The 27,917-nt window shown below is 56.2% G+C and overlaps 1 protein-coding gene across 3 annotated transcripts; it reads right to left on the reverse strand.

Annotated features, from left to right (window-relative positions):
- Positions 1 to 1,426: 1,426 nt before the first annotated feature.
- RSPO1 (R-spondin 1) lies at positions 1,427 to 27,612 on the reverse strand. 3 transcript variants are annotated; one of them, XM_057403517.1, is made up of 6 exons: positions 27,416 to 27,612; positions 6,405 to 6,800; positions 4,627 to 4,818; positions 3,710 to 3,859; positions 2,921 to 3,109; positions 1,427 to 2,367 (listed from the first exon to the last, which is right to left on the reverse strand). In XM_057403517.1, exons 2-6 carry the CDS (start codon positions 6,496 to 6,498, stop codon positions 2,210 to 2,212), a joined length of 783 nt encoding a protein of 260 aa, XP_057259500.1. In that variant the 5' UTR covers positions 6,499 to 6,800; positions 27,416 to 27,612; the 3' UTR covers positions 1,427 to 2,209. The 3 variants fall into 3 exon arrangements, with proteins under 3 accessions (XP_057259500.1, XP_057259501.1, XP_057259502.1); XM_057403518.1 differs by lacking the exon at positions 27,416 to 27,612 and adding an exon at positions 15,023 to 15,519; XM_057403519.1 differs by lacking the exon at positions 27,416 to 27,612 and adding an exon at positions 14,490 to 14,541.
- Positions 27,613 to 27,917: the final 305 nt, after the last annotated feature.

The raw sequence follows: 27,917 nt of genomic DNA on the forward strand, positions 1-27,917 counted from the left end.
TATAGAACAGGTTGTGTTGATCTGTTACATGCAGTTCAGTTTTGAAATCATTGTGCTAATATTGCCTTGAGATACGGAAGGGAATCCAGTCGGTTAACAGAGCCTCTGTGTATCAAACCTTCCTAATGCACTCTCTCTTTCCCCTAATCCTTGTTGAGAACTGGACTGAGATACTGCAGCAGGAGGGAGGAAGGAGTTGTTTATGAATTAGCAAGCTGAGGTTCATGAAAGGGTTACTGATTATTGCTGCTAAAAAGCGGAAGGGAAAAACGGTTCTGCTTACATGCAACACCCTGGCACAAACAAAATACTCATCTCACAGGCTAGCTGAGGCTGGAGAATCAAGTGAGATCGGATCTTTCAGCTGGGAGGCTTTCAGGAATCGTTTGAACATGATCCATAAACAACTCGAAAGGATGACTTTGAAGAACCTCTTTCTCTCCCTGCTTGGAATGCTGGTCGTTTATCATTGTGCTGAAATGGAACCCCCTTTAAAAGATATAACGGCTTCTTGTTTACTTAAACCCAAAGTGGATGATGGGCTGAAAGGTTCTGCTGCCAGCAGAGCAGTCACGGAGAGCTTGGTACAGCTCCGGAGCAGGGGAGCAGGAACAACTGTGCAGCTCCCACGTCCTGCACTGAGCCGAGCCAGCCGGGGTGAAGGGGGCAGAGTTCAGGCGTCCTCCGCCGGTGCCGAGTCCTCAGTGCGTGCCATGAACCACCAGCGGAGGTGGTATTCACCAGGTTTAGCTTTGGGGTGAGCTTTTCCCTGCGCATCGCCTCACCAGGGGAGCGAGGAGCTTCAGCAGCACGTCACTGATCCACCCCACGCACATCCCCACTCCATCCCTCAGGGCCAGAGGGCTTTTGCTGAGCTCTAGAGGAATGAAACGGCTGCACACGTTTATATGGAGGAAGCACGTTTTACACCAGAAGGGAAACTGAGCAGGATGCCACCTCGTGCCACTGCTGAGGGTAGAGCTCTCCATGTAGGGAAGCACACGGGTCTCACTACGCCTCCATCCCGCACGGTCCTCATCCCAGTTCCTCGACCCAGTTGTCGGCTCTTGCCGCGCAGGAGCGCTTTGTGCTGAATCCAGGGAATTCCAGCCGTGCAGACCGGGAGCTCCTACCAAACCTAGCAGTGTGCTTCCCTTCTGCAGAGCCCAAACTGTGCTTTCCCCCTCCTGCCTGCCTCCCCTCCCGCTACGTCCCTGCGTGGTGTCCGGACAGAAGGACAAGCGCTGTCCCTAGCCCGGGATGGAGTCCTGCTGCTGTGAGTGGAGGAGCGGAGTCACAGCGCTTCCACAGCCTGTTGTAACCTTTCCTTTTCTCCAGCTGCTGCATGTTAACAGCATCCTTCGAGGGGGGGGAAATTCCTCAGGGGCTCCGTGGAGCACAGCTGGGGTCCTGCGGGCACAGGACGGCTGGTGGGTGGCTGCAGTGCAGCTGGCAACGTAATCTGGGCTTTTCTTAGAGCTTTGGTGAGTTTCCCTTCCACAAGTGAGTCTCTGTCCTGTGGGACACCAGCCTCCATAGGGGCCAAGGCATGAACCACACACTCAGGAAGCTGGTTGTCATTTTGGGGTTTTTTGGTTTTTTTTTGTTTGTTTTTAATTTGAAATAACTCTTTTGAAGCAGATTCAGGGCAGATACCACTGACCTCTTACCACAACCGGTTAACATGTATTCGCAATGATAAAGTCATACAGCTTAAAACACAAAAGAAAGGGCGGGGGGGAAGAGAAAGAGGCCACTGCCTTTGTGTGAGTCGGGGTCCCAGGCTGGGGAGAGCGGCCACATGGGTCCAGTCTCATCCCTGTGGCTGCAGCCGTGCTGCACTTGGGGCCATGCACCCGGTCTCGAGTTGAGGCCTTTGGTCATGAAGTCTCTGGGTCCTCTGCTGACTCGTACTCCACCTCTCCTCCCCGCAGCGTGCCTGTGGAGCCATGGGGAGATGAGCATCCCTCCGTGCGTGCTCCCACTCCTCTTCTCAGCAGCGTACCTCCATGGTCCTGGGTGGTGTGGGTGTGTGCAGCCTCCTTATGCATTGTGTATGTGGTTTCTGTTGGGTCTGTGGGTCGGTCGGGGAGTATATGTCTGTCTTTCTGGACATGTGTATGTGTTGTGTAGCAGTGCTCTGGTTCAATAAAGCTTTCATATACATAGCAGCAATGAAGTCTTGCCATCAGGTGACATAAAGGGGCAGCTACTGGGCAGGGCTAGCGGATGTGGTGAGGACCGCAGCCCCTCTCTGTTTGCTCTTCCTCTTCCTGGTGCCAGACTTAGCGTCTTTGGTGTCTTTCCTATTCCTGTTCCCATTCGCATTATCTTGCTTTCCTTGCTCTTCCTTCCTCTTCCTTTTCCCTGCAGCAAAGCAAAGAGGCACCATGAGGCTCTCCAGCAGAACCCAGCTAGCCCATAGCCCACTGCTGCTGCTGGTGCCAAAAGGTCCTGCTCCCCTCCGCGTGCACGGAGGTGCTTGAGTGCTGCCCTATCTGCCAGTCTGTGCTCTGCACTGTGAGCTGCTGCCTAAACACAAACGGGGAGGAAGGGTCAAATCTGGGTTTAGCTTTGTAATTGTCAGTCTCCAGCAGAAGTGTGAACACTTGCACTTCTCCGGGGCTGCATACCAAGCCCCTGAGCTAATGCTGCTGCGTACATCAGAGGAACAGCTTGGCCACAGTGGTGTTAGTCACTGCTCTCAGCACTCAACCCAGCTGCAAATCTTGTCCATCCCATCAGAGAGTGACCAAACCACCATTCATCCCGAAAACACTCAAATTCCTGGGAAAAACACAGACCTAAGCACTCTGGGAGAGGAGGAGATGAGTCCCACCACTGCAGCGCACAGGCATCCAGCTTTGGCTGGAACTGGGTGATCCCAAGGTCCTTTCCAACCCAAACCATGCGCGCTCACCTTCGGGGCACTGGCTCTTCTGCACCGTGCATCGCCGCACCTCCGTGGTGGCAGGACACAGGGACACGTCTCCGGAGGGAGCCTGCAGAATCCGCCGCGTTCGGTCTTCGTTGCCCTTCTTGAAGCCACAGAGCTTCCTCTTCTTGGAGCAGGGCCCCCAGGGCCCCCACTCACTCATTTCACATTGTGCTGCCAGGTAACAAGAGAGGCCAGTGGTGACTCTCGTTTCCCTGCCCCATCAGCTTCTCCCCCACTTTAGGCTTGAATAGATAGAATCATAGAATAGGTAGGGGTTTTCCAACCCTTAAGATCATCCAGTTCCAACCCCCCTGCCATGGGCAGGGACACCTCACACCATCTCAACCAAGGCTTCATCCAACCTGGCCTTGAACACTGTCAGGGATGGAGCATTCACAGCTTCCTTGGGCAACCCATTCCAGTGCCTCACCACCCTAACAGGAAAAAATTTCCTTCTTATATCCAGTCTAAACTTCCCCTGTTTAAGTTTTAACCCGTTACCCCTTGTCCTTTCACTACAGTCCCTAATGAAGAGCCCCTCCCCAGCATCCCTATAGCCCCCCTTCAGGTACTGGAAGGCTGCTGTGAGGTCTCCACGCAGCCTTCTCTTCTCCAGGCTGAACAGCCCCAGATGTGCATTTCCCCAGCAGTTTCCTAAGTTTTCAAGCACCCCCTTCCTTGCCACTGTCTCTGAGGGGTTTGTTTTATCCCCTAACCCACACTCCATCAATTCATGCGACTGGACCCAGCAGATGCCCAAGCATCACTTACCAGGACTGCTGCACTCCATGGTGCCGTTGGCAGCAGAGTAGCCTTCAGGGCATGTGATGTAGCATCTCCCTTTGTGCAAATACAAACCTTCCTTACATTTTGTGCAAAAGTTTCGACTGAAACAGGACTCACAGTTCTCAATTTTGCATTCTGTGGGGGAAAAACAACCAACCACAAAGGCATCATGAAGCCTGATGTGAACAAACAGCTCAGGAAGCTCTTGACTGCTAAGCAGGGTTCAGTCCTGGCCCCAAGGGCTCTGCCAGCAGCCATGGCAAGTCTCGGAATGTCCTGCCAGGCCTGGCTGTGTCTTTGCATCCTTCCCTGGTACAGGACAGAACTACTGTGCTGAGGCTCCCATAGGCAGCAGCAGCTCCTGCCAGATCCAAATCAGGATCAGGGTGGAAAAGGTTTGGGCTGATATTCAGCTTGAGCAACACTCAGCCAGAGTGGGACAGTGCAAAGAATGAAGTCCAGTGCCAACAGCTCCAGATGAAGCTACAATATGGGCTGCAAAGAAAGGGGGTTAGATGGAAATCTGGCCACGAGGGTGGTTTGCATGAAACTGAAGGGAAGTGATCCTATTTTTCCATGTCCAGCTTCTTTCTGTTGCTCTGGCTGAAAGAGGCAGCCCCAGGCCAAGGATCGTGGTTCAGAGTGATGCTTGGCTATGATGAACGGGCAGAGGAGGTGGAAAAGGTAATTGTGCGAGCAGTACCTTAAAAGCAGAAAGCATCTTCCCCTTCTCCCCGTAGAGAAGGAGGGGGTCAGTCTGACAGCATAAATTATGGGGTTATTCCCTGGGTTAATTGGTGCCTTCTGCCCTTTGATACAGGCAGAGCATCTCACCTCGCTGGAGGCGGCCCCTCAAAGCAATGCCACCCTCCCACGTTGCACCCATTCCCTCCCATACTCACTGATGCACTTGTTCATGTCTGTATTGCGAAGGCCAAAGTATCCCAGGGGACAAGATGGTAGGCAAATCCCAATTTGCCGGATATCATTCCTCTCCAGAAGGATGAAGAGTTTGGGGGAGCATCTCAGGCACCCATTGAACTCGGAGCACAGGTCGCAGCCTCTGGCACAGCCCTGACTCAGCTCGGTGCTAACTGGAAAGGCAAGAGGAGAGGCAGTGATTAGTGCCTGTGTGCATGGCTGGGCTCTGCACGCGTTGGGGTTGACCCCAAAACACCATCAGGAAGGGCAGGGACCGAGGCAGGCCAAGGACCTGATGTGCTCCCAGCACCGCTCCCGATGCCCACAGGCACCAGCATCAAGCGCGGGAGCGAGGGTCCCAACAGCAGCAGCAGCACCCAGAAGCAGCCACCAGCTCAAGAGGGTCCCAGCTCTGTCTCCCACCATGCAGACACCCACAAGGGGACACGTATCTGGGGGGGACCATCCCTGCCATGTCCCCTCTTGGAGCAGGCGGTGCCACCCCAGCTGAGCCATGGGCACAGTGCAGGACAAGCGGGGACCAGAGCCAAGGGGTGCTGGAGCAAAACCATCTGACTAATTCTGTGCTGTGCTTCGAGCCAGGCCGCATCCCGAGCTAGATCTCGCCGTGACCCTGCTTATGTTAACTATATCTGGCAGTGCGGGAGATTTCACTGCCCCCAAAATAGAGATGTGTTCTCAGCTCCTAAATCCAGTCCAAGAAAAATACTCAATCCCATGTCTTGAGAGAGTTTTCTGCTTTTAATTATCATATAAAAATGCTGCTTGTTTTGAAACCAATAGCATTCTTTGCAGGCTAGAATGCAGGTTATTTTTATTAGTTTATTATGCAAGCAGTGTCCTTGTTTATAGAAAAGCTGTGGATTTAAAAAGATGTATTCTTTTAAATACCACGTTTATTACCCCTCCAAAGCAAGCGCGGAGCATCACAGCGTTCACATGCCAGACCAAGAGGTAGCAAAACTTTCCTGTCCCCCTCCAGTGACCCGAGACCCCAGCAGCTCCCCTGCTGCCTGTCCCAGCCCCATCGCTGGGTCCTCCCTCAGGCATGGAAAGTGACACAGAAAGCAGAGGGGGTCCCCATCCCGGCGGATCCTCAGTGCAAGGGGGTTTGCTGGGTCTACTCTGGGATGTCCCCTCGGGATTCTGGGCCCTGGCCCCTAGTGTGGAGTGACTCCCAAGGGATGCGGCCCCATTCCTCCTGCAGCGCTGGGCCGCGGAGCCAAGGTCTGCCTCTATGGCAAAGGTATAAACTGGGCCCTTGCTGGAAATTGCACTTTATAGCATTAGGCATGACGTCAAGTTTCCCTTGTTCTCACAGGGCTCAGCAGTCCCAGTTTTAATAGAAAATCATTTTTATATAATCGAATTTCAACCAGTTTTAATGTAAAACAGTTCTACAAGCGAGCTTACGTAAACGAGGGCAAACCCGTGCCGCTGCTCTTGCGCCGACGCAGCCTGGTTGCCCTGCGTGGAGCCCCAGGCTGGGACCAGCCGAGCATCATCCAGCCTGGAGGGGTGCTTAAACCCCCATGCACCTCGGGTTGCACCGGGCCACCCCTTGGCCTGCGTCAGGTCCAATGTGGGGCAGTGGAATGCACATCTCTGAATGGGAGTGGGATTTCGGGCTGCTCCAAGGGCACCCCTGGCTCTCTGCGTTGGTAAACCGCGTTCACCGTGTGCCCGAGGCGCAGAGCACCACGAGAAGAAGTAGGGAAGGAAAGCGTTTCATACATACTTCGTCTTTGCCTCTTGCCCTTCGCCACTTTGCTGCTGCCCGTTAGATCCATGGAGCTTAGAAAAACCACCACCACAAACAGTCCAAGCTGCATAGTAACTCTCCAGCGCTGCAGCCCCTCCGTCGCAGGGTGGTCGGAGGAGCCCGCTCCGCAGCTGGGGATCTCTGTCTGCCGCTGCTAAAACGTCTCGGGCGGGATCAGAGCTGAGAGTCTCTGCGCGAAGCCCGGTGCAGGACCACATCCACAAACCACGCCAGCGCCAGCGAGCTTAGGTAGCAGGTAACATGGCTCTACCTTCATCCCCGTGAGGAGCGCAGGAGCTTGGCTCTAGTCCCATCGGGGGGCTCTGCCAGCGAGCGTTAGCTGCTTGCGGTTTCCAAGCGCGCTCGCAGGGACTGCAAAGGAAGAGGAGAACAGATTAACTCAACAGCCGACATCGTTCCCGGAGTGCTTGGGCTCGGCACCGCAGCGGGCAAGCACGGAAGCTGTGGGGTGAACCGGGGGAGCCGCACATAGAGGGTGCAGGCAGACGGCGGCCCCCGGAGTGGGGCGAACCGCCCCCCAACCTCATCCATAAGTCACTGCGTTGCTCAATAACCGAGCGCGCGCCGCAGCGCCCGACGCGGCTTTGCCATCTGCCGACGCTGCGTACGGCTCGAGCTGGAAGTTGTTTAGAAGAGTGCCAGTCCCCCCTCGGCCGCCCCTCCTCGAGGAGCAGATGGCCTCTGCGCGCTGCCAAGCGCACAAGATGTTTCCCATCAAGTGGGCACCTCTGGGGCTGGTCGTCGAGCCGAGCAGAAAGCGAGCTGCAGCCCCAAAGCCGGAGCCGGGGCTGTCTGGGGACAGGGCGGGATCATCCCGCGAGCTGCCCAAAACAGCGCGCTCCTGCTCGGAGGGAATTTCCAAACCTCCCAGTTCCCATTGCCCCGGAGCGGCAGGGAAGGGTCAGCGCTGCCTTGTGCACGGTGAGATGCCCAATTGCTTTGCATGAGCGTCTTGGAGAGCAAAGGGAAGCCTGGTGCGGCAGCAAGATGTTGGATGGCAACCAGGGCTGCAGGCACAGCCTGCATGGGAGCCACCGTGTGCCCTGTCCTCGCCCTGGAGCATCCAATTCCTTGCTCCTGCTCCAGGGCAGAGGCAGTGCAGGCAGGGCCCGTGGGGAGCAGTGTGATGCTCTGTGGCTGATGGGAAGGAAGGGCAACCTCTGGGCTGCACCAAGAGCTCTGGTGCTGCCAGGCAGAGCCGTGCTCCTCTCTGCAGCTGGCAGAGGGAAGCCCTGCCAATGGCTGCCATTGTGTGGGAATACAGGCGACAACATTCACTCTGTGAACTCAAATGAAACAGAAAATGGGTATAATCCCTTTATAATAACTGCGCAGCCACCGATGCCCCAAACGGCCAGCAGTGATGGTGCTGGAACAAGGCCCGGCTGCAGCCCGTCTGTATGACAGACGTGGGCCCTGGGGTTCCAGGCCCTTTCCATGCCCACCATGGGGTGGCCAAAGTTGGTTATGGCCACAGCAGCAAAATACCTGGTGAGAGAGGGCTGCCCGCAGCATCCCGACTCAGCTGCTGAAGGGGGGTGTGACCGGGTACCACTGAGCCTTGCAGCAGCACACGCTTCGATGCCAAGATGTGACCCCGAGCGGGCACCTTGTGGCAGCTTTGGCTCACGTGCACCCCAACGCCTTTGACCTCTTTGTGTCCCTGCAGTGATTGCGGCGCTGCTGGGGCAGGAGCACAGCGCTGCCCATGTGCTTGTCCTTACAGCCCCCAGCCCAGCCGCAGGGGTCTCCAATACGTAATGAGTTGCTTGTGTAAGCACGGACTCGTTCTGCACCTCCAGGGCTGTTTGCTGCGAGCTGCTTTATAAACACTGGCAAGTGCTTGAGCTGGGCTGTTGGGAGCGTTGAGCAGAGCAGAGAGGGGATCCCAACCCCAGCCCCGCAGCCTCCCTCCGCACCCTGCTGATGTGCAGGGACCTGGGGTGAAGCAGCCAGGAGAGGAAGGATCTTGCGGATGGATGGCAATGCACAGCATGGCAATGCACAGCGTGGCACAGACAGAGGGGGCCCCATGGGTGCTACCTGGTGTGCGCAGAGCAGCGTCCCTAAATGAGTGCCGAGCGCCAGCAGCTCTGGAGGGAGCACGGTGCTGCCCCTTGCTTTAATCACAGCGGTTACAGGTGAAGCGCAGTCACAACAAGCACAGGCTGAACCTGCCCCGGGTGTTGACACAACACTCACAGTTTGGGCAAAGTCCCCTCGGGGTGGGGACAGCAGCAGGGATATTCGGATGGAGCAAACACAGCCCCAGCCTGCCAAGAGCCAGCGTGGAGCTTGTGCTGCCTCCACAGACCCCGTCTCTCAGGGCTCGCTCAGTGCGAGGGCAGGGAGGTGCCATGGGAAACAAGCACCCACTTTTCCCTCCTTGTTTCCTTGCTTTCTAGCCCAAAGACAGCCGCAGCTGCCCGCTCAGCACAGGAAAGCTCCCTGCATCCTGGATGCTGCCCATTAGCACGATCCCCGTGTTTCAACACTTCCCTGCAAGCACCCAGGGTCTGCAGCGTGCCCACCAGCGGAGGCTGCAGCACAAGGGCCGGGCTTCCAGCTCTTCCCACCCTCACCTCAGGACACAGATTATGCCTCTTTCAGCTATTGCAGCCATCGGTCAAGCTCAGGTTGCTGCAAACAATTTCCAGTCTAAACATGAGCAGGATTTATGCCATTATCCCATCGACAGGAAGGATTTGGGATAACCTGAGTTGCTCTGAATTCATTACTGGAGAGACCTGGCCCCTGCATCCGAGATGACAGTAAGCCTTGTTTGCAGTTCCATCAGGATAAATTGGTCCTTGGGAGCTCCAATGCAAGCCAGAAAATGTAAACCATCCAGATAATTTACCATTAGTCCTCCTACACACAAGGTGAGAAAGACCAACATTATATCCCCAGGATATTCAAGACCTAATCCTCAATAACTAAATTGCTGATATATTGCCTCTTGCTGAAGGTATCAGGCTAGCCATAATGTAAACGGGCTCTCCAAAGCTTTCCTGCGTCTGGGAGAGAAGGACCAGATGCTTGTGTGAGGGCTGGAGGCAGGACCAAGTCTGATTGCAGCAGCAGCAGTAATGAACCCCCAGGAAGTGCCAGGTCTGCTGCCAGCAGCATCCGGGCATCAGCTCTGAGCACAGGGGGATTGGGGCTTACAGGGCCTGGGGCTGGGTAGAGAACTTGAATTTCACCTTGGCAGTCTATCGAGGGGTATCTTGCATGTCTTGAATAAGCAAGAACAGGTCTCAGAAGTGTCTTTGCCTGCAGGAGCTGGGGTTTCGCAGGGTTTCACTGGGGTTGGTTTGGTGGCAGCAGCATCTCAGCCCCAGGAAAGGCTCCAGGGAGGTTGGTTGTTGTGGTAGCAACCAGCAGATTCCCCAACCTGCCTTTAAGTTTCTATCGAGCTCCTCAAATAATGACAATGGCACTGGATCTGTATCAGAGGTGCAGGGAGGGGAGCGGGAGGAGGAAGAGAAAGAGGAAATGAGAGCGGGGTGCTATGGAGAGGAGGACCACGAGGATGGGGTCTGTGGGGCACATAGTGGTCCTCGCCCCAGGCACAATGAGCCAGCCAGAGCAGGGGGACAAATCCCAGTGGGTACCACAGGAGAGGTAAAGGAGACTATGCAGGGGCAGGAGGGGACCAGCATCAGGACCAGCCATCCCATCCAAGGGTGGTTCAGCTCCCCAGTGCCCACCAAATCCCCTGGCCAGCGTCCAGCAGCAGCAGGATGGGGCGATGATGGTGCAGGGATCAGGAGGCACCGCTGCCACCGTGAGCCCCTGCACCCTCCACAGTCCGGCCCTGCCCTGGAGAGCATCCGAGGTGCTCCTCCAGCACGGCTGAGCCTCGGAGGTGGGACACAGCCAGCAGGAGAGGAGGCATCTTTCAGACAAGCAGGAGCCCACACACACGCACGTTTATCTCCCTGTGTGCCTTGCCCTCCCTTGGCAAAAGCCTCCGGCAGGCAAAGCTTCCCAAAGAGAAGCTTGCAGCCCCACGTGTGCCTGTGCAGCTCCCCAGCCCAGCGAGGGAGCAGAGCCAGCGGGCTCCCAAGTGCGCATCCTCCCTTGTTCTCCAGCACCAGGAGACACGGGTGTCAGGAACCAGCCTCGGGGGGGTGTGGAGCAGGAGCCTCATCCAGTTGGAGCATCTCCAGAGCTGGCCTCATTGGGCAGCAGCAAGGGAAAGGGGCAAAGAGGTGAGCACTGAGGAGTGGCTCCTCGGCACAAAACCCCACCGGGCCAGGGCTGCACAGGTGCTGCAAGCTGGGATGCCGAAGGACCAGCAGTACCAAGCCCACACCTCATTCAGCCCTGTGGCACTGTTATTCCTATTTCCAGGCACACAAAGATGGACGCAATGCTTGTGCTTCCCCAACACAATGTCTCCGCACTGCCTGCATGGTCCTGCCTGCTCTGAGTGACCCCCATGCCTGCAGCTCCCTGTCTGCTCTGCACTGGGAGGAAGGCAGTGCAGAACCACAGGGAGGAGAGTTGGGAATTCTCTTTGGGAAAGTCTCCCCTTCATGCTATCATTCCAAGCAGTGTTTCATAGAATCACAGAAACAACCAGGTTGGAAAACACCTTTAAGATGACCAAGTCCAACCTTTACCCCAGGACTGCCAAGCCCACCCCTAAACCCTGTCACTGAGGACTTGTCCCTGTTGTCAAGGCACAGACAACGCTGTAGGAGCATGTGAAACCCTGCGTGAAAGCAGGTCCCATGCACGCACAGCTCGGTCATCGCGCCTGCCACAGGGTGTCTCACGCTCCTCCAGCCGGCAAGCATCTCTGCACATGCACAGGCAGAGCCACTTTGTTCTGCTTAATCCTTGAAGCAATAAAAGCAGGCTGCATTAAGTCACATTTCCGAAGCAGAAGGTCTTCATTTGAGCCCCTCCCCGAGCGCCAAGTTCTGCAGGATCCCCAACCCATCAACTGCGCTGAGAGAAATGAAATCATAAAAGCCAATCTGGCAGCAGAGTTCTCCGCAGCATTGTTGAGGTCTGACTCCTTCCACCAGCTTCTGCGCTGCATTCCCCGGATCTGCGGAGCCGTGCTGAGAGCTGCTAATGGGGAATACACTGAGGAGAGGCTCCTGCCCCTGGCCACCCCTCTGTCCCAGCCTGGAGCATGGAGATGCTCCAGGGTTCTGCTATAGGAGCACCCCTGCTCCTTGCTCCGCTCCTTGCGCAGTGCCTGGCACAGTAGCTGCTCCGAGTAATGCTGTGATTAAGAGTGCCACAGGCCTCTCTCCGGGAGCGCTTGTGCTCCAGCATTGTAAAACATCAGGAAATCTTTTACTGGGGGATTTCCATTACCCTCTTGCTGGAGCAGAGAGGCTGCGTGCTGGGCTGCAGAAGAAGGAAGCAGCGAAGCCCCGGAGCAGGCGCTGGAGTCATCCCGGCAGGAACAGCTCCAGTGCCACAGACAGGAGCTGCTTGGGGATTTAGGTGCAGTCACTGATAAAGCAAGCCTATTCCTATGAGGTGCAACGTGAGGCAGGTTTAAGCCTCCTCAGTTCAATAACCCACTTACCAAATGCCAGCCAGGGACAAATCATACTAAACCGGCAGGAGCCGAAGCGAATTTCAGACCAGGAACTGCAAACCGGTCCATTTCAGAGCATCACCCAAAACCTTGCTCTTCTACCAAAGGGGCTCCTCACCAACCCTAAAAGCCCTATTGCCATGCAGGGGTGTGCTCAGCAGAGGTGCAGAGTACAGCCCCAACTCCTGGAAACCCTGAGTGTGCCAGCAGGAGGGTCTGATGCAGCACAGCCGGGGCTGCTGAGGCTCTCATCCCATTGGAGTGTGCACACATTCGGCTCAGTACCCAATTCCCCTCTTTTTCCAGTGTAACCGAAGGGCTTACAGCAACCTTCCACATCTCTAAACGCAGCCTTTCTGAAAGCAGTTCCCAGGGCTTACAGGAGTAGCCTCAAGCTGCTGCGCTAAGCCCCTTCTCCGGGCAAAAACAGAGACCAAGACCCTAAACAGCCCCCGGGGCCTTCTGCTTGGCCATGTGCAAAGGAAGCATCTGCCAAGTGTGAGCTTCCTGCAGGGATTCCCGGTGAACGTCACTGGGAAACCTGAGCCCCGCAGAGCCAGGAGCACTGATTTCAGCAGCGGGAGCAAACCCAAGTGGGACAAATAACCGGGAGGCTCAGCTTTGGGCATGGGGCAGGGCAGGACCAGCTGGAACAAGCACAAGCTCTGCCTCTTTAAGAGGTAACAGCATCCAGGTCAGAGGGAGCAAGCTCTGAGCTCTGGCATGGCTCAGGGTGGCTTGCCACAAAGGCCATCCTACAGCTGGTCCACAGCACCTGGCTGCAACCCCAAAGGATCATCCTCAGAGGCAGGTTGTGATGGGTACGGCTGGAAGGCTGGGTATGTGTTCATAGAACCATAACATCCCAGCTTGGTTTAGGTTGGAAGGGACCTTAAAGCTCCTCCAGCTCCAACCCCTGCCACAGGCAGGGACCCCTTCCACTGGAGCAGCTTGCTCCAAGCCCTGTGTCCAACCTGGCCTTGAACACTGCCAGGGATGGGGCAGCCACAGCTTCTCTGGGCACCCTGTGCCAGCGCCTCAGCACCCTCACAGGGAAGAGCTTCTGCCTAAGAGCTCATCTCAGTCTCCTCTCGGGCAAGTTAAAGCCATTCCCTACAGGCCCTTGTCCAAAGCCCCTCTCCAGGTTTCTTGTAGGCCCCCTTTAGCTATTGGAAGGCTGTTGTAAGGTCTCCTCTGAGCCTTCTCCAGGCTCACCCAGCCCAGCTCTCTCATCCTGGCTCCAGAGCAGAGCTGCTCCAGCCCTTGGAGCATCTCCATGGCCTCCTCTGAACTCACTCAAGCAGCTCCACATCCCTCTTGTGTTGGGAGCCCCAGAGCTGAACTCAGGACTACAGAGGGGGCAGTGTCAGGCAAAGACAGCACTTCCCTTCCCGAGCAGAGGACAGGTTGTGCTCAGACAGCCCTGGGGAAGGTGTCTCTGCCTTCCATCCACTGCCTCTCTTGCCTGCATCGTCCCCACTATGCTCAAAGCCCAGGGATGACCTGACCCCAGTTCCCTGCAGCCTCACAGCCCCATAGAGCAGATGCCAGCTCAAATGAACCTCGGGTGATGGCAATGCGAGGTTTATTCTCTGCCTTTGCCTGTGCTCAGGGGGTCACATCCGTGCCCCTGCACCCCGAGCTCTCTCCCTGCTGTGTCCCTCAGGGTGGTGCTGCTGCTCTCGCAGCGGCTGCGGAGCTGATCCAGCTGAAAGGAGCCTTTTTTCCAGGGTGGTTTCCAGGCCCGCTGGGATTTCTGCCCTGCTCCCACCCAAACCCACGGCCCTGGCCCTGCAGTGGGGATCAGGTGCACCATGGAAGTCCATGGATGGACTTTGAACAAAGTCATTCCCGTCGGAGAACGCTCCAGGCTGATGTTTCAGGGGATTCCTGTGGGATCTCAGCATAAACCTGGCCACCACAGCAGCGCTGTAAGCACTGCCCCTGGTTCAGAGACCTCCAGGTAACAAGGGTTTTTGCACTGGAACCCACCAAGCCCCATTCATTCAGGAGCGTCAAGGCTCCAGGCCTGCCATGGTGAGCAGTGTTTGCTTTGGCTGGTATTGCCCTGTTTTAATGCCTTTTACTGGAAGACACCCCTCCAAACCCAAAGCACATCACCTGAGCACCCCTCATCCATCCCCAGGACCACTCAAGGAAACACCTACAAGAAACCCCATCAGTGCAGGGGTGCCCATTCCCCAGCTGCCTGCACCCACGTCTCGCAGCCCCCTGGCTCAGAGGATCAAGAGGACAGAGGCTGAAACATCACCTTGTCAGGGAGCCGCATCCCCGCCTGGCTGCGGGAGCACACCGCGGACTGCCCCGATCCCTCGCTAACCCACCGGCTCAGCAGCCCAGCTCCGAGATCCAGCAGCATCAAGGTGGGGTGTTAACGCACAGCTCTCACCATCACCGGGATCACTGTTAAACCCTTTCTTTCCCCACTGATCCCGCAGGGAGTCCGTACTTACCCCGCGCTCCCCGGGTGCCTGCCGTGCCCCCATGGGTGCCGTCCTCTGCGGGGTGCAGCCGCAGGGATACTGAGCCTGCTCAACCGCCCCGTGCCCTCATTGCTCAGCTGCGGGCACGCTCCCGTCCCTGGCAGCCAGCGGGGAAGCAGGCAGGGCACTGCCGCCCCTGCGCTGCGCTCGGCGGGACCCTGGGGCTGATCCAGGACCAGCAGCGAGCTCCAGCGAACGGATCAATGGTGCCACCAGCTCCCCGTGCCCCCTTCCCCTCTCCGGGGAGGCAGAACAGCGGCGGGGGCCAGCGTGCAGCAGCCCAGCCTCCCGCAAAGCCCCCCGCACACCTTGGGAAGGGGCGGGGGAGACGGGGATCGCGACAGATCGCGCTGTGATTCCTCACAGCTCTCATTGTCTGGACTCATTACCCACGTTGCACAAGGCAAACCCGCAAGTCGGATGCTGACAAGGCTGGCGCTCCTCATTAGCAGCCCGCATTGCAACAGCTTCATCTAAACAAGCCCGCATTCGGAAACCCTTACCTCTGACTTGTCACTCCCTCATCCCTGCTGCAAAGGCTCTACGGGTGCCTCAGGTTTAAACCACTACAAGCCCAACTACAACAATCCTCGGCTCCTCCAGATAAAGTTACACGCACGTTTCTGTCAAAAACAATGAGGAATCGATGCATGGCGAGTTCATGGAGCGGTCTGGTGCGTTTGGGGCCGGGGCTTTGGTTCGCTTGCTTTCCTAAAGCAGGTTTCTAACAGCTTCGCAGAGGAACAAACCCTTCAGTGATGTGCAGGATTTCAGCTCGTAAAGATCGCCCAGGCTAGTTCCTACTCCATCAGCCCACGCTGCTCCCTGCGTATGCAAAGCAGAAAGTATGTGATCATATCAGAGCGATTTGCACATTAATAAATCCTGGTCTCAATGCCGTAGACTCCATCCCCATCCAGCGGGTAGGGGCTTTTTATTATTATTATTACCAGAGTATCCAGCTTTGTAAAGGCATCTAGTGCAAACTCCTGCATGAGGGAATTCCACCCCACTAGTACCACCTCCTAAGACAATATCCAGCCAAAATATTGTGACTGTTGCAAAACCCGGACTGGAGCTCCACAAAGGACCTTCCAGTGTTGCTTGCAGAGCCAACAGGGTCTCGGTGAATTACTGCAGAATGACACACCATCTAGTTGCCTTTGTAGTCTGCTTTATTTATGACACTTAATTCCAAGTTATTACTAACATTTCAGTGGTAACTGGCACATGAAGTCATCGGCTGTCACAACTGCATCTGTTAATAAACATGTCAAATATTAAAAGCAGCTTATTATCCTCTGGAGCGGGGAAAGCACTAAGGCAAAGGGCTTCAAAGCCTGGATATTTTTCCATCTCTGGCTCTGCAGCAGGAGGAAACGCTCACGCTCAGGAAAGCAGTGTGACTGCGGTGGGGCTGGCCTGGGATACCTGCCCCTCGTCACACCTGAGCAGCACGGGAGCTTTCCTCCTGCTGCTGCTGTCAGCTGCCTTTCCCTTCTCCGATGGGATGTGTGATGGACCCCAGCTTCACATGGGTGCATAGGGGAACACAGGAGTAGCCCCAGTGTGCTGGCCCCCCATAGAGGAGGCAGAAGGGCCCCAGCCACTGGGGAGCTGTGGGGCGATGAAGGCCCCCATCCCCTCTCATGCCCCCTGCACCGCAGGCTCAGGCAGGAAGCTGGTGCTCCCGGGACACGTGCCATGGGACACATGGAGCCGTGCTGGACCTTGTCCCGCTGTCTCTCTGTACAAGCCATTAATAGGAATTGCTGTCTGCCCACTTCTCAAGTGGCTGCAGCACCGTGTGGGTCCCTCTGCATGACTGACTGACCCTCATCCCTGGCTCTTGTGGGGCTGATGCAATGCCCATGGCCATGGGGCTCTGGTACCCTGATGGGTGCATGGCTGGGTGGCAAGCTGCTGGCCAGCCTCTGGGCATGCTATCAGTGTCCTGGGGATGGGGTTTGCTTCCCTTCAGCTCCCCCAAGAACCTAGATAGCACAAGCAGGTTGTATGTTCCTGATCTGCAGGGTCAGGGCTCACTCCCACCCAAGAGATGCAGTGAGAGGGGTGCCACATCCTCCCTTCCTTACCATTTCAGAGCATCCTCCTCAGTACATGAGGATGTTGTATGCCTTCTCCCTGCTTTGCTGAGCTACCCGTGCTCTTGGCCTCTGCAGCTGGCGAGGAGGCTGCTGCTTCTTCATGTTCACTTTCCCTCTCTTGGGAATCTCAGGCAGAAAGCTTGCCCCTCTCTAACACTTTCCTTGCCCCATTGCCTCTGCCTTTCTCTTGTGGAAGGTAATCCTCAGGCTTTCAAAGGGATGCTTCAAAGTCAGTGCCAGCATCTTCTAAACTCTCTACATGGCGGCTATTTGTCCATAACCGTGTGGTTTACATAAAGCCCAAACCAGTGCCTGGCAGTGGGCAGGAAGCAGGGAGCTGCAGAGGGAGATGCACTGAAAGCATCATCTTTACCTTCCCCCCTTTGTGTGCCAACGTCTCCAAGCACTGAACACGTTCCACTCTTTATTTTAGGTGTAAGATCCGCTCGAGCAGATGCCATAATTCTTCTGGAATGAGTAAAATTCTGTCTTGGTTTCCAAGTGCTCCTAGGGACAGCCCAGGACAACGCGCTGATGGGTGAGACACCCATGCCAAGCAGGGTGACTCACTCTGCACTGCTTACTAAAGTCTTGAAGCAAGGAGGAGCAGCAGTATCTGCACTTGGTCCTCCCCAAGCTCACAGGGCTCCTAGCTGGAAGCCAGAGGGCACAGGCTCTTTAAAGGGCTGTGTTGGGTCCTGAATCCCACTGTGGGTCCCATGCTGGAGAGATGGGGCAGGTCCCCTTTGATTTCTGCTGCCCACAGGTCCCTGCTAAGGTCTCTGAGCATCCCCAGCAGAGCACTCTGTGCGCTGGCAGCCCTGAGGAAGAGGAGAGCAAGGGTGTGGGACCTGGCATAGAACAGCCCCCCGGATACACAGGTTTGGAGGATCTCCTGGGTCTGTGTTATTCACACCCTTGGAATCACCTCTGCTTACACAGCGCCTGCATGGGAGCAGGTATCAACACAAAGATGCAAAATAACCCAGAACAGGCAAGAAGGAGAATTCACCCTTCCCAGCTTCCCCCTTGCGTTGTGCTTGTGTTAACGCACGTGTGTATGGAGGGTTTATTCATCCGGAAGTTTCTTTGGCACCTCGCTAAAGGTCCCTGCTTTCCTGCTTGCAAATGATATCTTCTGAGATCGTTGCTCTCTCACAGGAGCATTGGGAATGTGTTTTGAGCATTGGGCAGATGCTGAGCAGTCACTGTGGCAAATCTCCATTTTAAAGACCTTTTTCTCTTTCGATTTGGAGCTTTTTCACTTTCTAGTCTAGGGTATTCTGAAGTCCCATCGAATGAGGCTCTGGGACAGCATCACTGTGTTGGCTGTAAGAGTGAAACCCCTAATAAGCCAAAGACCTTGTGTTTGACACTTGCCTTGAACAGCCAAACCTTTTCCTTCCTCCTCTCTCTCAGAGCACTGCAGCTCCAGTTGACGGCTGTAGATCAAGTTTCCGTCTGGAGCAAATGTTTGTAACTGAGCAATAAACCCTAAAGACAGAGCTTTAAAATGGGAATGCTGACAAACCCAGCCGGAAGAGCAGGGCTACTGGACACGTCAATAATTAGTGCAGAGAGAAGCGTATCTGACTGCAGGCAAGGGCGCTTGCCAGCTCCCTGGTGTTGGAAGGTATCATTGCAGAGGACAGTAAATCACACTAAATCCTGCCTTAACACCCTCCACAATAAAAGCAGCACCAAGTCCCACATTTCTTCCCTTCTGGCAGGCAGCTCATTTACCCGTTTGGTTTGCTTTAGCTAATGGCTGTTAAGGCTGATCCTAAATTAATCCTAAACAGGTTGTTTCCCTCTTGTACAAAAGGACGTGGAATTCCACATTGGAGCAGGGTAGAAAAGCCAAGCGGCTCCAGATTGGGAACAGAGCTGCTGGCTTGGGAGGTTTTCCTTCTGCCCACAGAAGTGCTCACTGAGCAGGTACCCGGCAGCCTGGGCTCCTCCAGCCAGGCTGTGGTGGCAGTGCCAGCGCCCGGTGTGGTACCCAGGGAGCATCATCCACAGCCATCATCCCGCATGCCCTTGGGAATGCGGTGCATGGGGGAAAGGGGTGGGCAAAGGCTGCCTGAATTCACCACTTTTGGCCACATTAGGTGGAAAAGAAGCAGCAGGTCTAATCCTGCACTACAGGTATCCGGTCACCCACTGCGGGTGACTCTGCCTGTTCAGCACCAGCCTTTCCCTGGCTGGCTCTGTGTCCTGTTCTGCACAAAGCCAAAGGGAGCAGAGGAGGACCCCCGACATCTCCCAGCCCCACCATTCGAGCACATGGTTCCCCTCCCCATTCAAAACCTGCTGGTTTTTGCTCTGAGTTCCTCCCTCTCCATCTCCTGCCCTGCATCCTCCTCTGCTTCAATCAGCCAAGGAAAAGGCCTCTCCTCCATGGAAAGCCCACCCTGCCCAGGGACCACAGGGACTTCCAGGCTGGGACTGAGCTTCCAGGAGCTGCATCCCTCAGCCTGTATGGATGCAGGCAGTGGGGTTGCATCCAGCAGCTCCGGCCCTGAGCACCACAGCTTCTGTCAGACCCAGGGCTCCTGACGTTAACCCTGTGTGCAGAGGCAGGTACCAGTGCCTACAAGTTCTCAGCTGGCACAGAGGGTGCATTACTCATCCCCGGTGCCTCATCAGCCTGTGATAATATCTCAGCATAAGCAAAAAGCAAGCGAGACGCTCGCCGAGAAAGCAGAAGGAAAGCAAGAACATCCTGAAGTTGTCTCTGACGCTCCCCTGCTCCCCTGCACCCTGCTTTCACACAGAAGGCTTATCTCCTGCAGCATGATTGATAGCCTGGGCAACAGCATCCCAACACCTGCGGTCCTGGCTCCCCAGCAATGCAGTTATCCCAAGCGCCGAGCTTGCTGCGCAAACAAGTGCTCTGGTTGCAAAGACAACTATCGAGTTCCTGAGGCAGGCTGCACAAGCCGTGCTGGGGGGTCAGGCACGGGGGCACGCAGGATCATGCCTTCCATGGGGAGGCAAGAGGAACGGGAGTGATCCTGATAGGATCACCCGGGCATGCCTCTTCTCCTTGGGCAGAGCAAGCAAGCCTGGGCTTTCACAGGGCAACGCTGCTTCCTAGCCTTGCTCCGGCAGTGGCCGTGCTGGGATGCGCGTGTCCCTCCAGGAACAGCCCTGGGGAGGTCACCCCGACTTTGGTGCTGAGCCAGGGAAATGCCGTGAAGTGAAGGCAGAGCGAGATCCACGCGCCCCATCCCGCTGATGTGTCATGGGCAGCCTGCCTGCACCCCCCGTGCTGCCCAAGGCAGGTCCGGAGGGGTCTGGCAGGACCGGCTCCCTTTGTGCTCCCTAGGAACAGGGCAGGGAGGGAGCTCCCATGTGTGTCCCAGGGAGCTGCCCTGCTCTTCAGGATCTCCTTCGCTGCCTGCCGGGTTTCCTGACGCTGCACCCCATGCAGGCTTGGACATTCTGCCTCTTTGCAAGGAGCGATGCTATGCGCATGTTGGGAAATGCTCCTTTCTCATTCGCTCCCAAGGCCCTTTTTCCCCTGTTGTTTGAGGAATGCTGTTTGAATTAGCTCCACGGATTGCAAACAGACCCCGTTGTTTTCCTTTCCCAATGCAGGGAGGCTTCTGTTCTCTTTGGCCTGCTGGATTAACCAGGGGGCCTTACACGCTGACCCCTCTGCAGCTCAGGGAAGCTAATTTAATCCCAATATTGTTACAGATCACAGCAGGATGAATCTCACGGATTCCTTGAGGCAAACCAGCTCCGAGCTCCGGCAGGGACAGCAGCACACGGTGCTTGCAGAGGCAGGAGCTGCTACAGCTTTTCCTATGCAGTTGCCTTTACACAAGTTCGGATGCTGGGGAGGAGGGCAGTGTTGATGGGGCAGTGAGGGCACCCTGGGTACCAGCATCCCACCTGCATCCCGCAGCATCCGCTGGCACGCAGAGGGGTGTGGGGCCACTCTGGTCCTGGTGTCTCCCCCTTATTTCTTTCTCCTCATTATTTCTCTATGGTACCTGGTCCTGGGGCTGGGTTTTTGAGCCCCAGATGGGGCTACCACGCTCTAAGTACCAAACGCAGGGCAGGCTGGGGCTCCCTCCGCACTGCCTGCACCTGGCCCCGCACATGGTGCTGTGCCACTGCCTTGTGCACTGCCCTGCTCATTGCCCCATGCACGGTCCCAGGCATCACCCTCTATTTCCCTGCTATGTAGAACACAACAGGCAGGCGGGTTTGCAAACACCTTTCTCTGCTCCCTTCCCTGCACAAGAACCAGAACCCTCTGAGGTCAATCACAGCAAAGCTACTGGTGAACTCAGACACATCTGCCTGCAGCCTTTTCTGTCCCACAATGAGTCCCGTGGAAGTGGTCTGTGATGTGATGCTGAGGCTGGAAAAAGGCATCCAGCACCTTCTCATGGGGCAATCAATAGCAGCATCACTTGCACCTTCTTGGGGAGGATCTGCCTCCTCCTCCTGCGAGCAATGCCTCAGCTCTCCCTGCCCTTGCTCTCACAACCCCATCTGAGATGCATCCCTCTCCCCAGGATGAAGTTGCTCAACAAACCCAGCTGAATCCCGGCCCCATCACACAGTGCTAATCCATTTCCAAAGCACATCACGCTTCTCACTCAGGCTGAAGCTCTATGGGCTATGAGGGGACAGCCAGCCTGGTCTCCTGGCTACAGCCAATGGAGGTGTCCAGCCCCTGGGACCAGAGCAGGGCAGGGAGTGCAGGAGCCATTGGGATTCATGGGGGAAGCCCTCCCTCTCCCAGCATCACTCTGAAGGCTTTGATGTTTGGGAAAAGTGAATTGCTTTGGGACACAATTGAATGGAGTTTGAATGATGACAAACCACAGGTGTGGGGTTTCCAGCGTTTCCTGTAGCTCTGCCCAAAGCTGGAAGGGGAAGAGGCCATTGGCACAGCCAAGAGGGCACAAAACAGCTTAAGCAGAAGAGGTGGCTCTGTGCACAGCTTGTCCCTCTCCGAGCCTCCTCCCTTCTGCCTCAGCAGCAGCAGAGCAGGACCTGGTGCTGCCGTGGGGCAGGGCCGGCCCTGCTTCCCTGGGAGCGTGGGGCAATGCCTGGGGAGCAGGGATGGGGCACCCAAGGGAGCCGTGGCTTAAAGAGCCGGTGGCAGGAGGCTGGGCACAAGGGCAGGAGCTGGGCATGGGGGCCCCTGCTCTTCTCGGCCACGGGAAGCTCTTGGGAACATTCCTGCTGGATGACATTTCCCAAGGCATTGAGAAAAGGAGGGGAGGGGGGAAAGGCACTTTTTTAAATTAATTTTTTTTCCCCCCAATATAAATTCTTGCAACATTAAAAACCCCACACAATAGCTGCAAGCCCTGAAACGGCTGGGGGTCAAAAAGCTGCAGCTTGACATGGAAATGGCACTACCATCCCCACCAAGAGGGTCGAATCCCAGATGTGAGGCATCGTGTGTGACAAAGCCCCAGCGGCGGGACACGCAGGAAGCTTGTAATCACTGTGGGCTCCCATCGCTGCACGGGGATGCAGGCTGGTGATCCTGGGGGTCCTGAGTGCCCCCCATCAGTAACGTGCGGCAGCCAGAGCAGAGATCCAGGCTGGCTCTGGGAGCAGCAAGGAAAGGGTGGGTGAGCCCCTGGTTCAGCTCCTTGCTGCCCATCTGTGCCCCTGCAGAGAGCAGGAGGGACCCTCAGATGGTTTTGGGGCCCTGGGGTGATTTGGGATCCCCATAGATATGAGCTGGGTGTTCCTGCGGACCCGCAAAGGGCTGCAGCACTGATGGTGGTGATCTGGGTTGCACTGAAGCAGCACCAAAGGGTGAAGATGGGGTGTCCCCATGTCCCCGTAGAGAACCCATGTACCCCGCACTGCTCAGCCCAGGCTCATGCAAGCAGACAGGGATCCCACTGTACTGAAAGCAGCCTAGCTAAATCAGCTGAAAACACATGTGGAGGGGCTCCTTGAGCAGCCAAAGCTGCGTTCTGTGACATTTGTAGTACACTACAATGATTTTAATGACAATTTAAGAGCATCTCCTGTGGCACAGCCCGACTTCTGCTGCACTGCAGCTTCACAGAGGTCTCCAGCGGAGCCAAGAGCTTTGCTGGTGTCAATGGGATACGTCTACGTATTGTGTTTTAAACTGTATAATTAATTGAATGCAGTGCTCTGCAAGGAGCTAATTCTGCCGAGGGATCTGGGGGATTGTGCAGACACGGAGAGGAACAAGGCAGCTCTTCCCTCACGCTTTTCCTGCCTGGTTTTCCCCCTTTCTTTTGGTTTTGGGGAGTGTTCATCACGCAGGGCCTCGAGGTGAGGCTGGCCCAGCCTGCACCCCGCATCACCCCGTCCTGAGGCACGTACCGCACACACCCCATGCCCTTTAAATGTCTGTGTCTGCATGGGAAGCACTTGTACATATCCTAAACACATTCAGGATGACAGTGTGAAGATGAGGACGGGTTGAGCCTGGCTTGGAAAGGTGGCAGAGCGGAAAACAACGATCCCAGGAGAAAGGCAAGGATGCTTCGCTGGAGCACCGCGATGCCGAAGCCTGTTGTGGGGCTCTCAAGGGCGTGAAGCATGTATGGGAAGCGCAGTGCCTTGCATCCTTGTTCCCTGAGGCAGAGCTTAGGTTATGCTGGACACAACTGCCTGTGGCCAGCCACTTCCAGATGCAGCTCCAGCAGATACGTGTTGGATGCAGTTTCTTGGAGACGCCTTTTCATTTACAAAAGGGGGGGGAGAAGAATAATGCTCCAGTGACCATAATGCCTGCAAGAGAGCTATCCCAGCCATGACGGCCCCTTGTTGTGCCTTGGAAGCTGTGGGGTTCCATTTCCAATTAAGTTTTTCATATGGTAGCATTCAGATGGGAGACGAGGCTACTTTTGTCTAAGGCAGAACATTACTTTCACTGCGCCCGGCCCAGGAATGAGTTCTCCACTATTAAAATGTAATTTAATTTATCTCTGTGGACTTTGTGATGACTGGGATTTGTTCTAAGGAGACCTTTAAAGGAGAACTTTTGCATTATTAAATCTATGTGTGAGGAAGTTGAGTTCTGGCATCCTCTGATAACCAAGCTTCTTTTCTCTCCTCCACTATATCCATCATGATAAAAACCCCTGCCAAAGCCCTAACTCAAGCCATGCTTCTGGCTTATTGTGAAACGAATCAGGGAGAAGAAAAAACCAGAAAAGAAACCCACAAGATGCTCTCGTCCAGTATTCTTTTTAATCAAAGTTTCAAGGATATTGATGGTTTGCCTCATAAGGTAAACATTTGCAGCCCAGTTGCTTTCCCAGGGTTAAAGCAGAGACAAGTGGCTAGCTCAGACTGCAGCTGATTTGCTCTGACAGACTCCAGTCAGCTTCAGAATGAGTTCTCTTGAAAATCACAGGCTCTTTGCACACAGAGCCTTGGGCTCGGAGCTTCCCACGAGGAGCTGCAGGATGAGCCCAATGGATGCTCAGCTTCTGCAGCTCCCCAGGGCACTGCTACCCACAGAGGACGGGGTGCCCTGGGTGGGGAACCCTCATCCCTTGCTGCTGCCTCATCATGGGAAGATGCTGCCTTGTCTTTGCAAAGGACAAACCCAGCTCTGTGCCTGTCCAGCAGCACATCACAGTATCACAGTGTCACAGTACCACATCCCTGGGAGCAGGGGGACAATTGGCACTACCAGGTCCCTGTTCAACCTCTGCCATCTGGGATGACCTGGGGCAGGGTCCCCTTGTGCAGCAGAGCTGGTCCCTTGGCTACATGCTTCCCCCCCAACCCCTGCCATTCCCTGGTACAGCCCGAGAAGTGATGGATGGGGCAGCTCTTGTGCCAGATGCACTTTGGGGTCAGCTTGCGCTGTCCCATCAGAGCAGGACTTTGGCAAAGAGGTGATGAACATTTTGGGGTGCTCCATAGCCTTTCCGATGGCACCATTTGTGCCGCCATCCCATGGCACCAGTCGTAGCTAACCCCAAACTGAGCTGTGGCGGCACTGGTTGGGATTAGGGAGCAAAAGGATGCAGGGAAGCTGGGATCATCCTGGAGCGAGCCAGCCGGTCCGTGGGGACACTGGTGTCTCTTTGAGCAGCCAGTGGCTAACAGCAGCATCCTGCTTGTCTGCCTCCTCCGAACTGCATGCAGCAGCCCGGGGCACAGCTCTCAGGGCTGTGTTTATTCTCCACTGACATCTGGCTTGCTGAAGATGCCCCTGTGCTGCCTTTCCCCTTGGCATACCCAGGATTAGCAGACACTGCTTCCAGCCCCGTGTTCACTACCTGCTAACCACTGGGAAAGATGTGGGGTTTGATGCCAACCAGCACCTATCTACGCACCAACCCCTGGCTCCAGTGAAATCTCAGCACCCTGAGATCCAAGTCCTCCCTGTTCTCCTGAACCTCCCTTAAGTGGGGCAGCTCTCCCTGTTCCTAGTGCTCTACCTGTGCTCGTCCAGCACGGCTATGGAGCCTGCTGCTCACCGAGCCGGCACACTGGGGCTCAACAGAGGAGACAGCACAACTTGGTTCAAGACTCACAGCGCTACCGTGCTCTCTGTTAAAACCATGTGCCGTGGATGGGCTTTCCTGCACACAAAGAGGAAGCTACCTCTGTTTTAGAGTCTAATTTCATTGCTTCCCCAATGCATTAGCTCATGGACCGGAGCCACGGCAAACCGTGCCGTGGAAAGAGCTCCCCTCCTTAAGAGCATCTCCGGGGCATAACAACGGCTCCGAAGGCAGGAGAGAGCCAAGATGATTTCACCACCGAGGCTGGCATCGCCCCCAGGACTCAGCGCGGCGCTCAGCACCTTGTTGGCACAGCTCTGCCTGCCCACCCAGCAGGTCCCTGTGCTGGCGCAGGAGCACGACGTGCCTGTGCAGTGCCGGCTGCCGGCTGCAGAAGGCTGCTGCTCTGCTTTGCGTATAAGTCAAAACCTGTGAGCTACTGGTTACAGACACTCGCTGCTTTAGCCGGCTGAAGCGGGAGAAGGGAGGTTGCTGCCAGATCCCAGCTGGTCTCTGCTGCGGGAGCTGATGGAGGATTAGCCCGGCAGCGTGGCTTTACAAATTGTCGGTTCCCGGAGCGCACAAAACAAAAGCTCCGAGCACTGAGAGCCTCAGCGCAGCGGCAAGGGCAAAAGCAAAAGCAAACGCTTCGGGAACCTGACGGCGCTTTCCACCCCGACACAGACGCACAGACCCCGGCTCCCTGCGGTCCCTGCGCAGCGCTGCCTGTCCCATGGCGGCTCAGGCTCAGCAGATGCAGCGCTGAGGCTCGGAGCAGATCCCTCCTTCCTGCAGCCCCACAGCTGCCGGCTGAGGCTGGTCCCCACAGACCACAGAGGGTTTGCAAAGCAGCCCTGGGTCTCTCCTAGCACATCCTGGCACAAGGAAGCGTCTGCCCTGGAGCGTGGGGGGCTGCTGGAGTCGCTTCTGTCCCCCACACAACCTTAACCTTCCCTGCAAAGCATCAGCCCCGGGGGCTTGGGCTGGACCAATGCCCTTGAGGAGAGCCCGCAGGCAGGCCCAGAACTGCACTGACCAAGAACAACGCTGGGGGAAGCTGCCACAACCCAGTTTCTACAGCCCTCCCAGCCCAGCATCGCGTCCTGCCCCTGATGGGGAGGGAGAGGCAGGGCTGTGCCTGCTGCACAAGCTCATAGCAGGGCTGCCTGTCCCCACTGCCATCCACTGACACCGCGGCACATCCTGCTCCCTGTCCCAGCTCCTTGCCCGGGTGATGCTGGGAGGCTGTGGCATGTGCCAGGTCCAAGCCAGCTCCATCCCTGTGCCTGGTACTCTCCCTGTGCCTTTCCTTCAGCCATCCCCCTTTAAACCTGTGCCCTAATGCACGATTGCAGTTGTGCTGTTGGAAAGCAAATGCATGCCAGGCTGCAGGAAGGCACGGGCAGAGGTGTGATGCCTTCAGCCCGCTGCTCGCTGCCCATTCCCTGCTCTGGCTGCCCATTCCCTCCTGCCCCATTCCCTGCTCCCACTGCCCAGTCCTTGCTGCCCATTCCCTGCTGCTGCCACCCACTGCCTGCTGCTGAGGCCTCCCCTTGCCCGGCTGTCGGTGGTGCCAGAGCTGGAAGCTCTCGCTACTTGTTTCACGGGAACTTCCAACATTTCAGGAATTGTTTTCATTCTGGTTTGGAATGAAGACAAATATTCCAGAAATTTCCTGGATAACATAAAGTTTAAAATATCCTCCCCACTAAAATAGCAGCAGGAGGCTATCTCGGCTCTCGCATTATGTCACACCATGCCAGCTCATGGGACGCTGCGCACGGATGACTTGTCATGGGATGTAAACAGACATACAAACACCACCAACAAGAGTGGGGAAAGGAGACGCTGAAATGAGAAATTCCCTAAAACTATTCCCTTCCCCCCCGCCCCCCTTGTGCAAATTAATTCTCCGTGGGAAATTGCTTGGATTTTACAAAAGAGCAAAGCTGGCCAAAGCAGCTCTTCTGTTCTCCGGAGAAGGAGGAACACCCCGACGGCACTCCCCGCCAGCCCCATCCAGCGCACAGGCGGGCTGGACGTGGGATGTCCCTGTGCCCCCTGCTCCTTGGCTGCGCTCAACCCCTTTTCTTGTTCCTCGCAAGCCAAGGGCAGGCAAGCTCCGCGCTCCGGGCCCCCGCTGTCTGCCGGCAGAGGTAACCCCGACGCGGATGAAGCCGGGCGCTGGGGTTAACGGCGCCAAGCGGCGGCTCCGTTGGGAGCGGAGGAGGAGGATGCTTGGTCCCCGCTCTGCCCAGCGCCGGCCGCAGAGGGGCCGCGGCCGGGGGACGGCGCTTACCTTGGCTCAGCTCTACCCGGCCGGGGCTGGTTCCTGCCCTCCCTGTGCCCGCTGCATCGCCCGCCTCAACACCGGCGCCGCTGCCCCGCTCCGGGGCTCTGCGCCGGGCCGACCTCCGGGCGCCGGCTGGCACCCATCCCCTTGTGTGCCCCGTGCCTCTCCAGAAAGGCACTGCTGGGAAGGAGCGCCGAGGCTCATGTCTCCGGTGCTGTATCCACCCCTTCCCACCCTCTTGGGGTTCGGTCCTGCCAGTTCCACTTGTGGGCTGTCCTCACCACTTTGGGCCTTTCTACCGCTCCCCTTCTTGTGGCTCCGGATGTCACCACAGACACGCTTTTATGAGAGTGGGCTTGTGCAAGGCTTGTATAAAGTGTTCTCAGAAATACGAGGTCCTGTCATTTGTAAAACTAATAAAAATGTCCAATAATTTTTACAAGGGAAAAATGAGTCATTGGATGGCACATTTCTCATTACTGGCATTTTACAATTAAAATGAGCATCT

The sequence above is a fragment of the Pezoporus wallicus genome, unplaced genomic scaffold (genome assembly GCF_028554395.1).
Source record: "Pezoporus wallicus isolate ANWC-B61680 ecotype Strahan unplaced genomic scaffold, APGP_CSIRO_Pwel_v1 contig_8232, whole genome shotgun sequence".
Classification (NCBI taxonomy): domain Eukaryota; kingdom Metazoa; phylum Chordata; class Aves; order Psittaciformes; family Psittacidae; genus Pezoporus; species Pezoporus wallicus.

What these genes read in the sequence shown, in the direction of transcription:
- RSPO1 (XM_057403517.1), bottom strand. Translation starts at nt 6,498, where the DNA reads ATGCAGCTTGGACTGTTTGTGGTGGTGGTTTTTCTAAGCTCCATGGAT. An exon ending in GGGCAAGAGGCAAAGACGAA is followed by an intron (nt 4,819 to 6,404) that starts GTATGTATGAAA and finishes TTGCCTTTCCAG; the next exon opens with TTAGCACCGAGCTGAGTCAG. An exon ending in GAAGAGCCAGTGCCCCGAAG is followed by an intron (nt 2,368 to 2,920) that starts GTGAGCGCGCAT and finishes GCTTTGCTGCAG; the next exon opens with GGAAAAGGAAGAGGAAGGAA.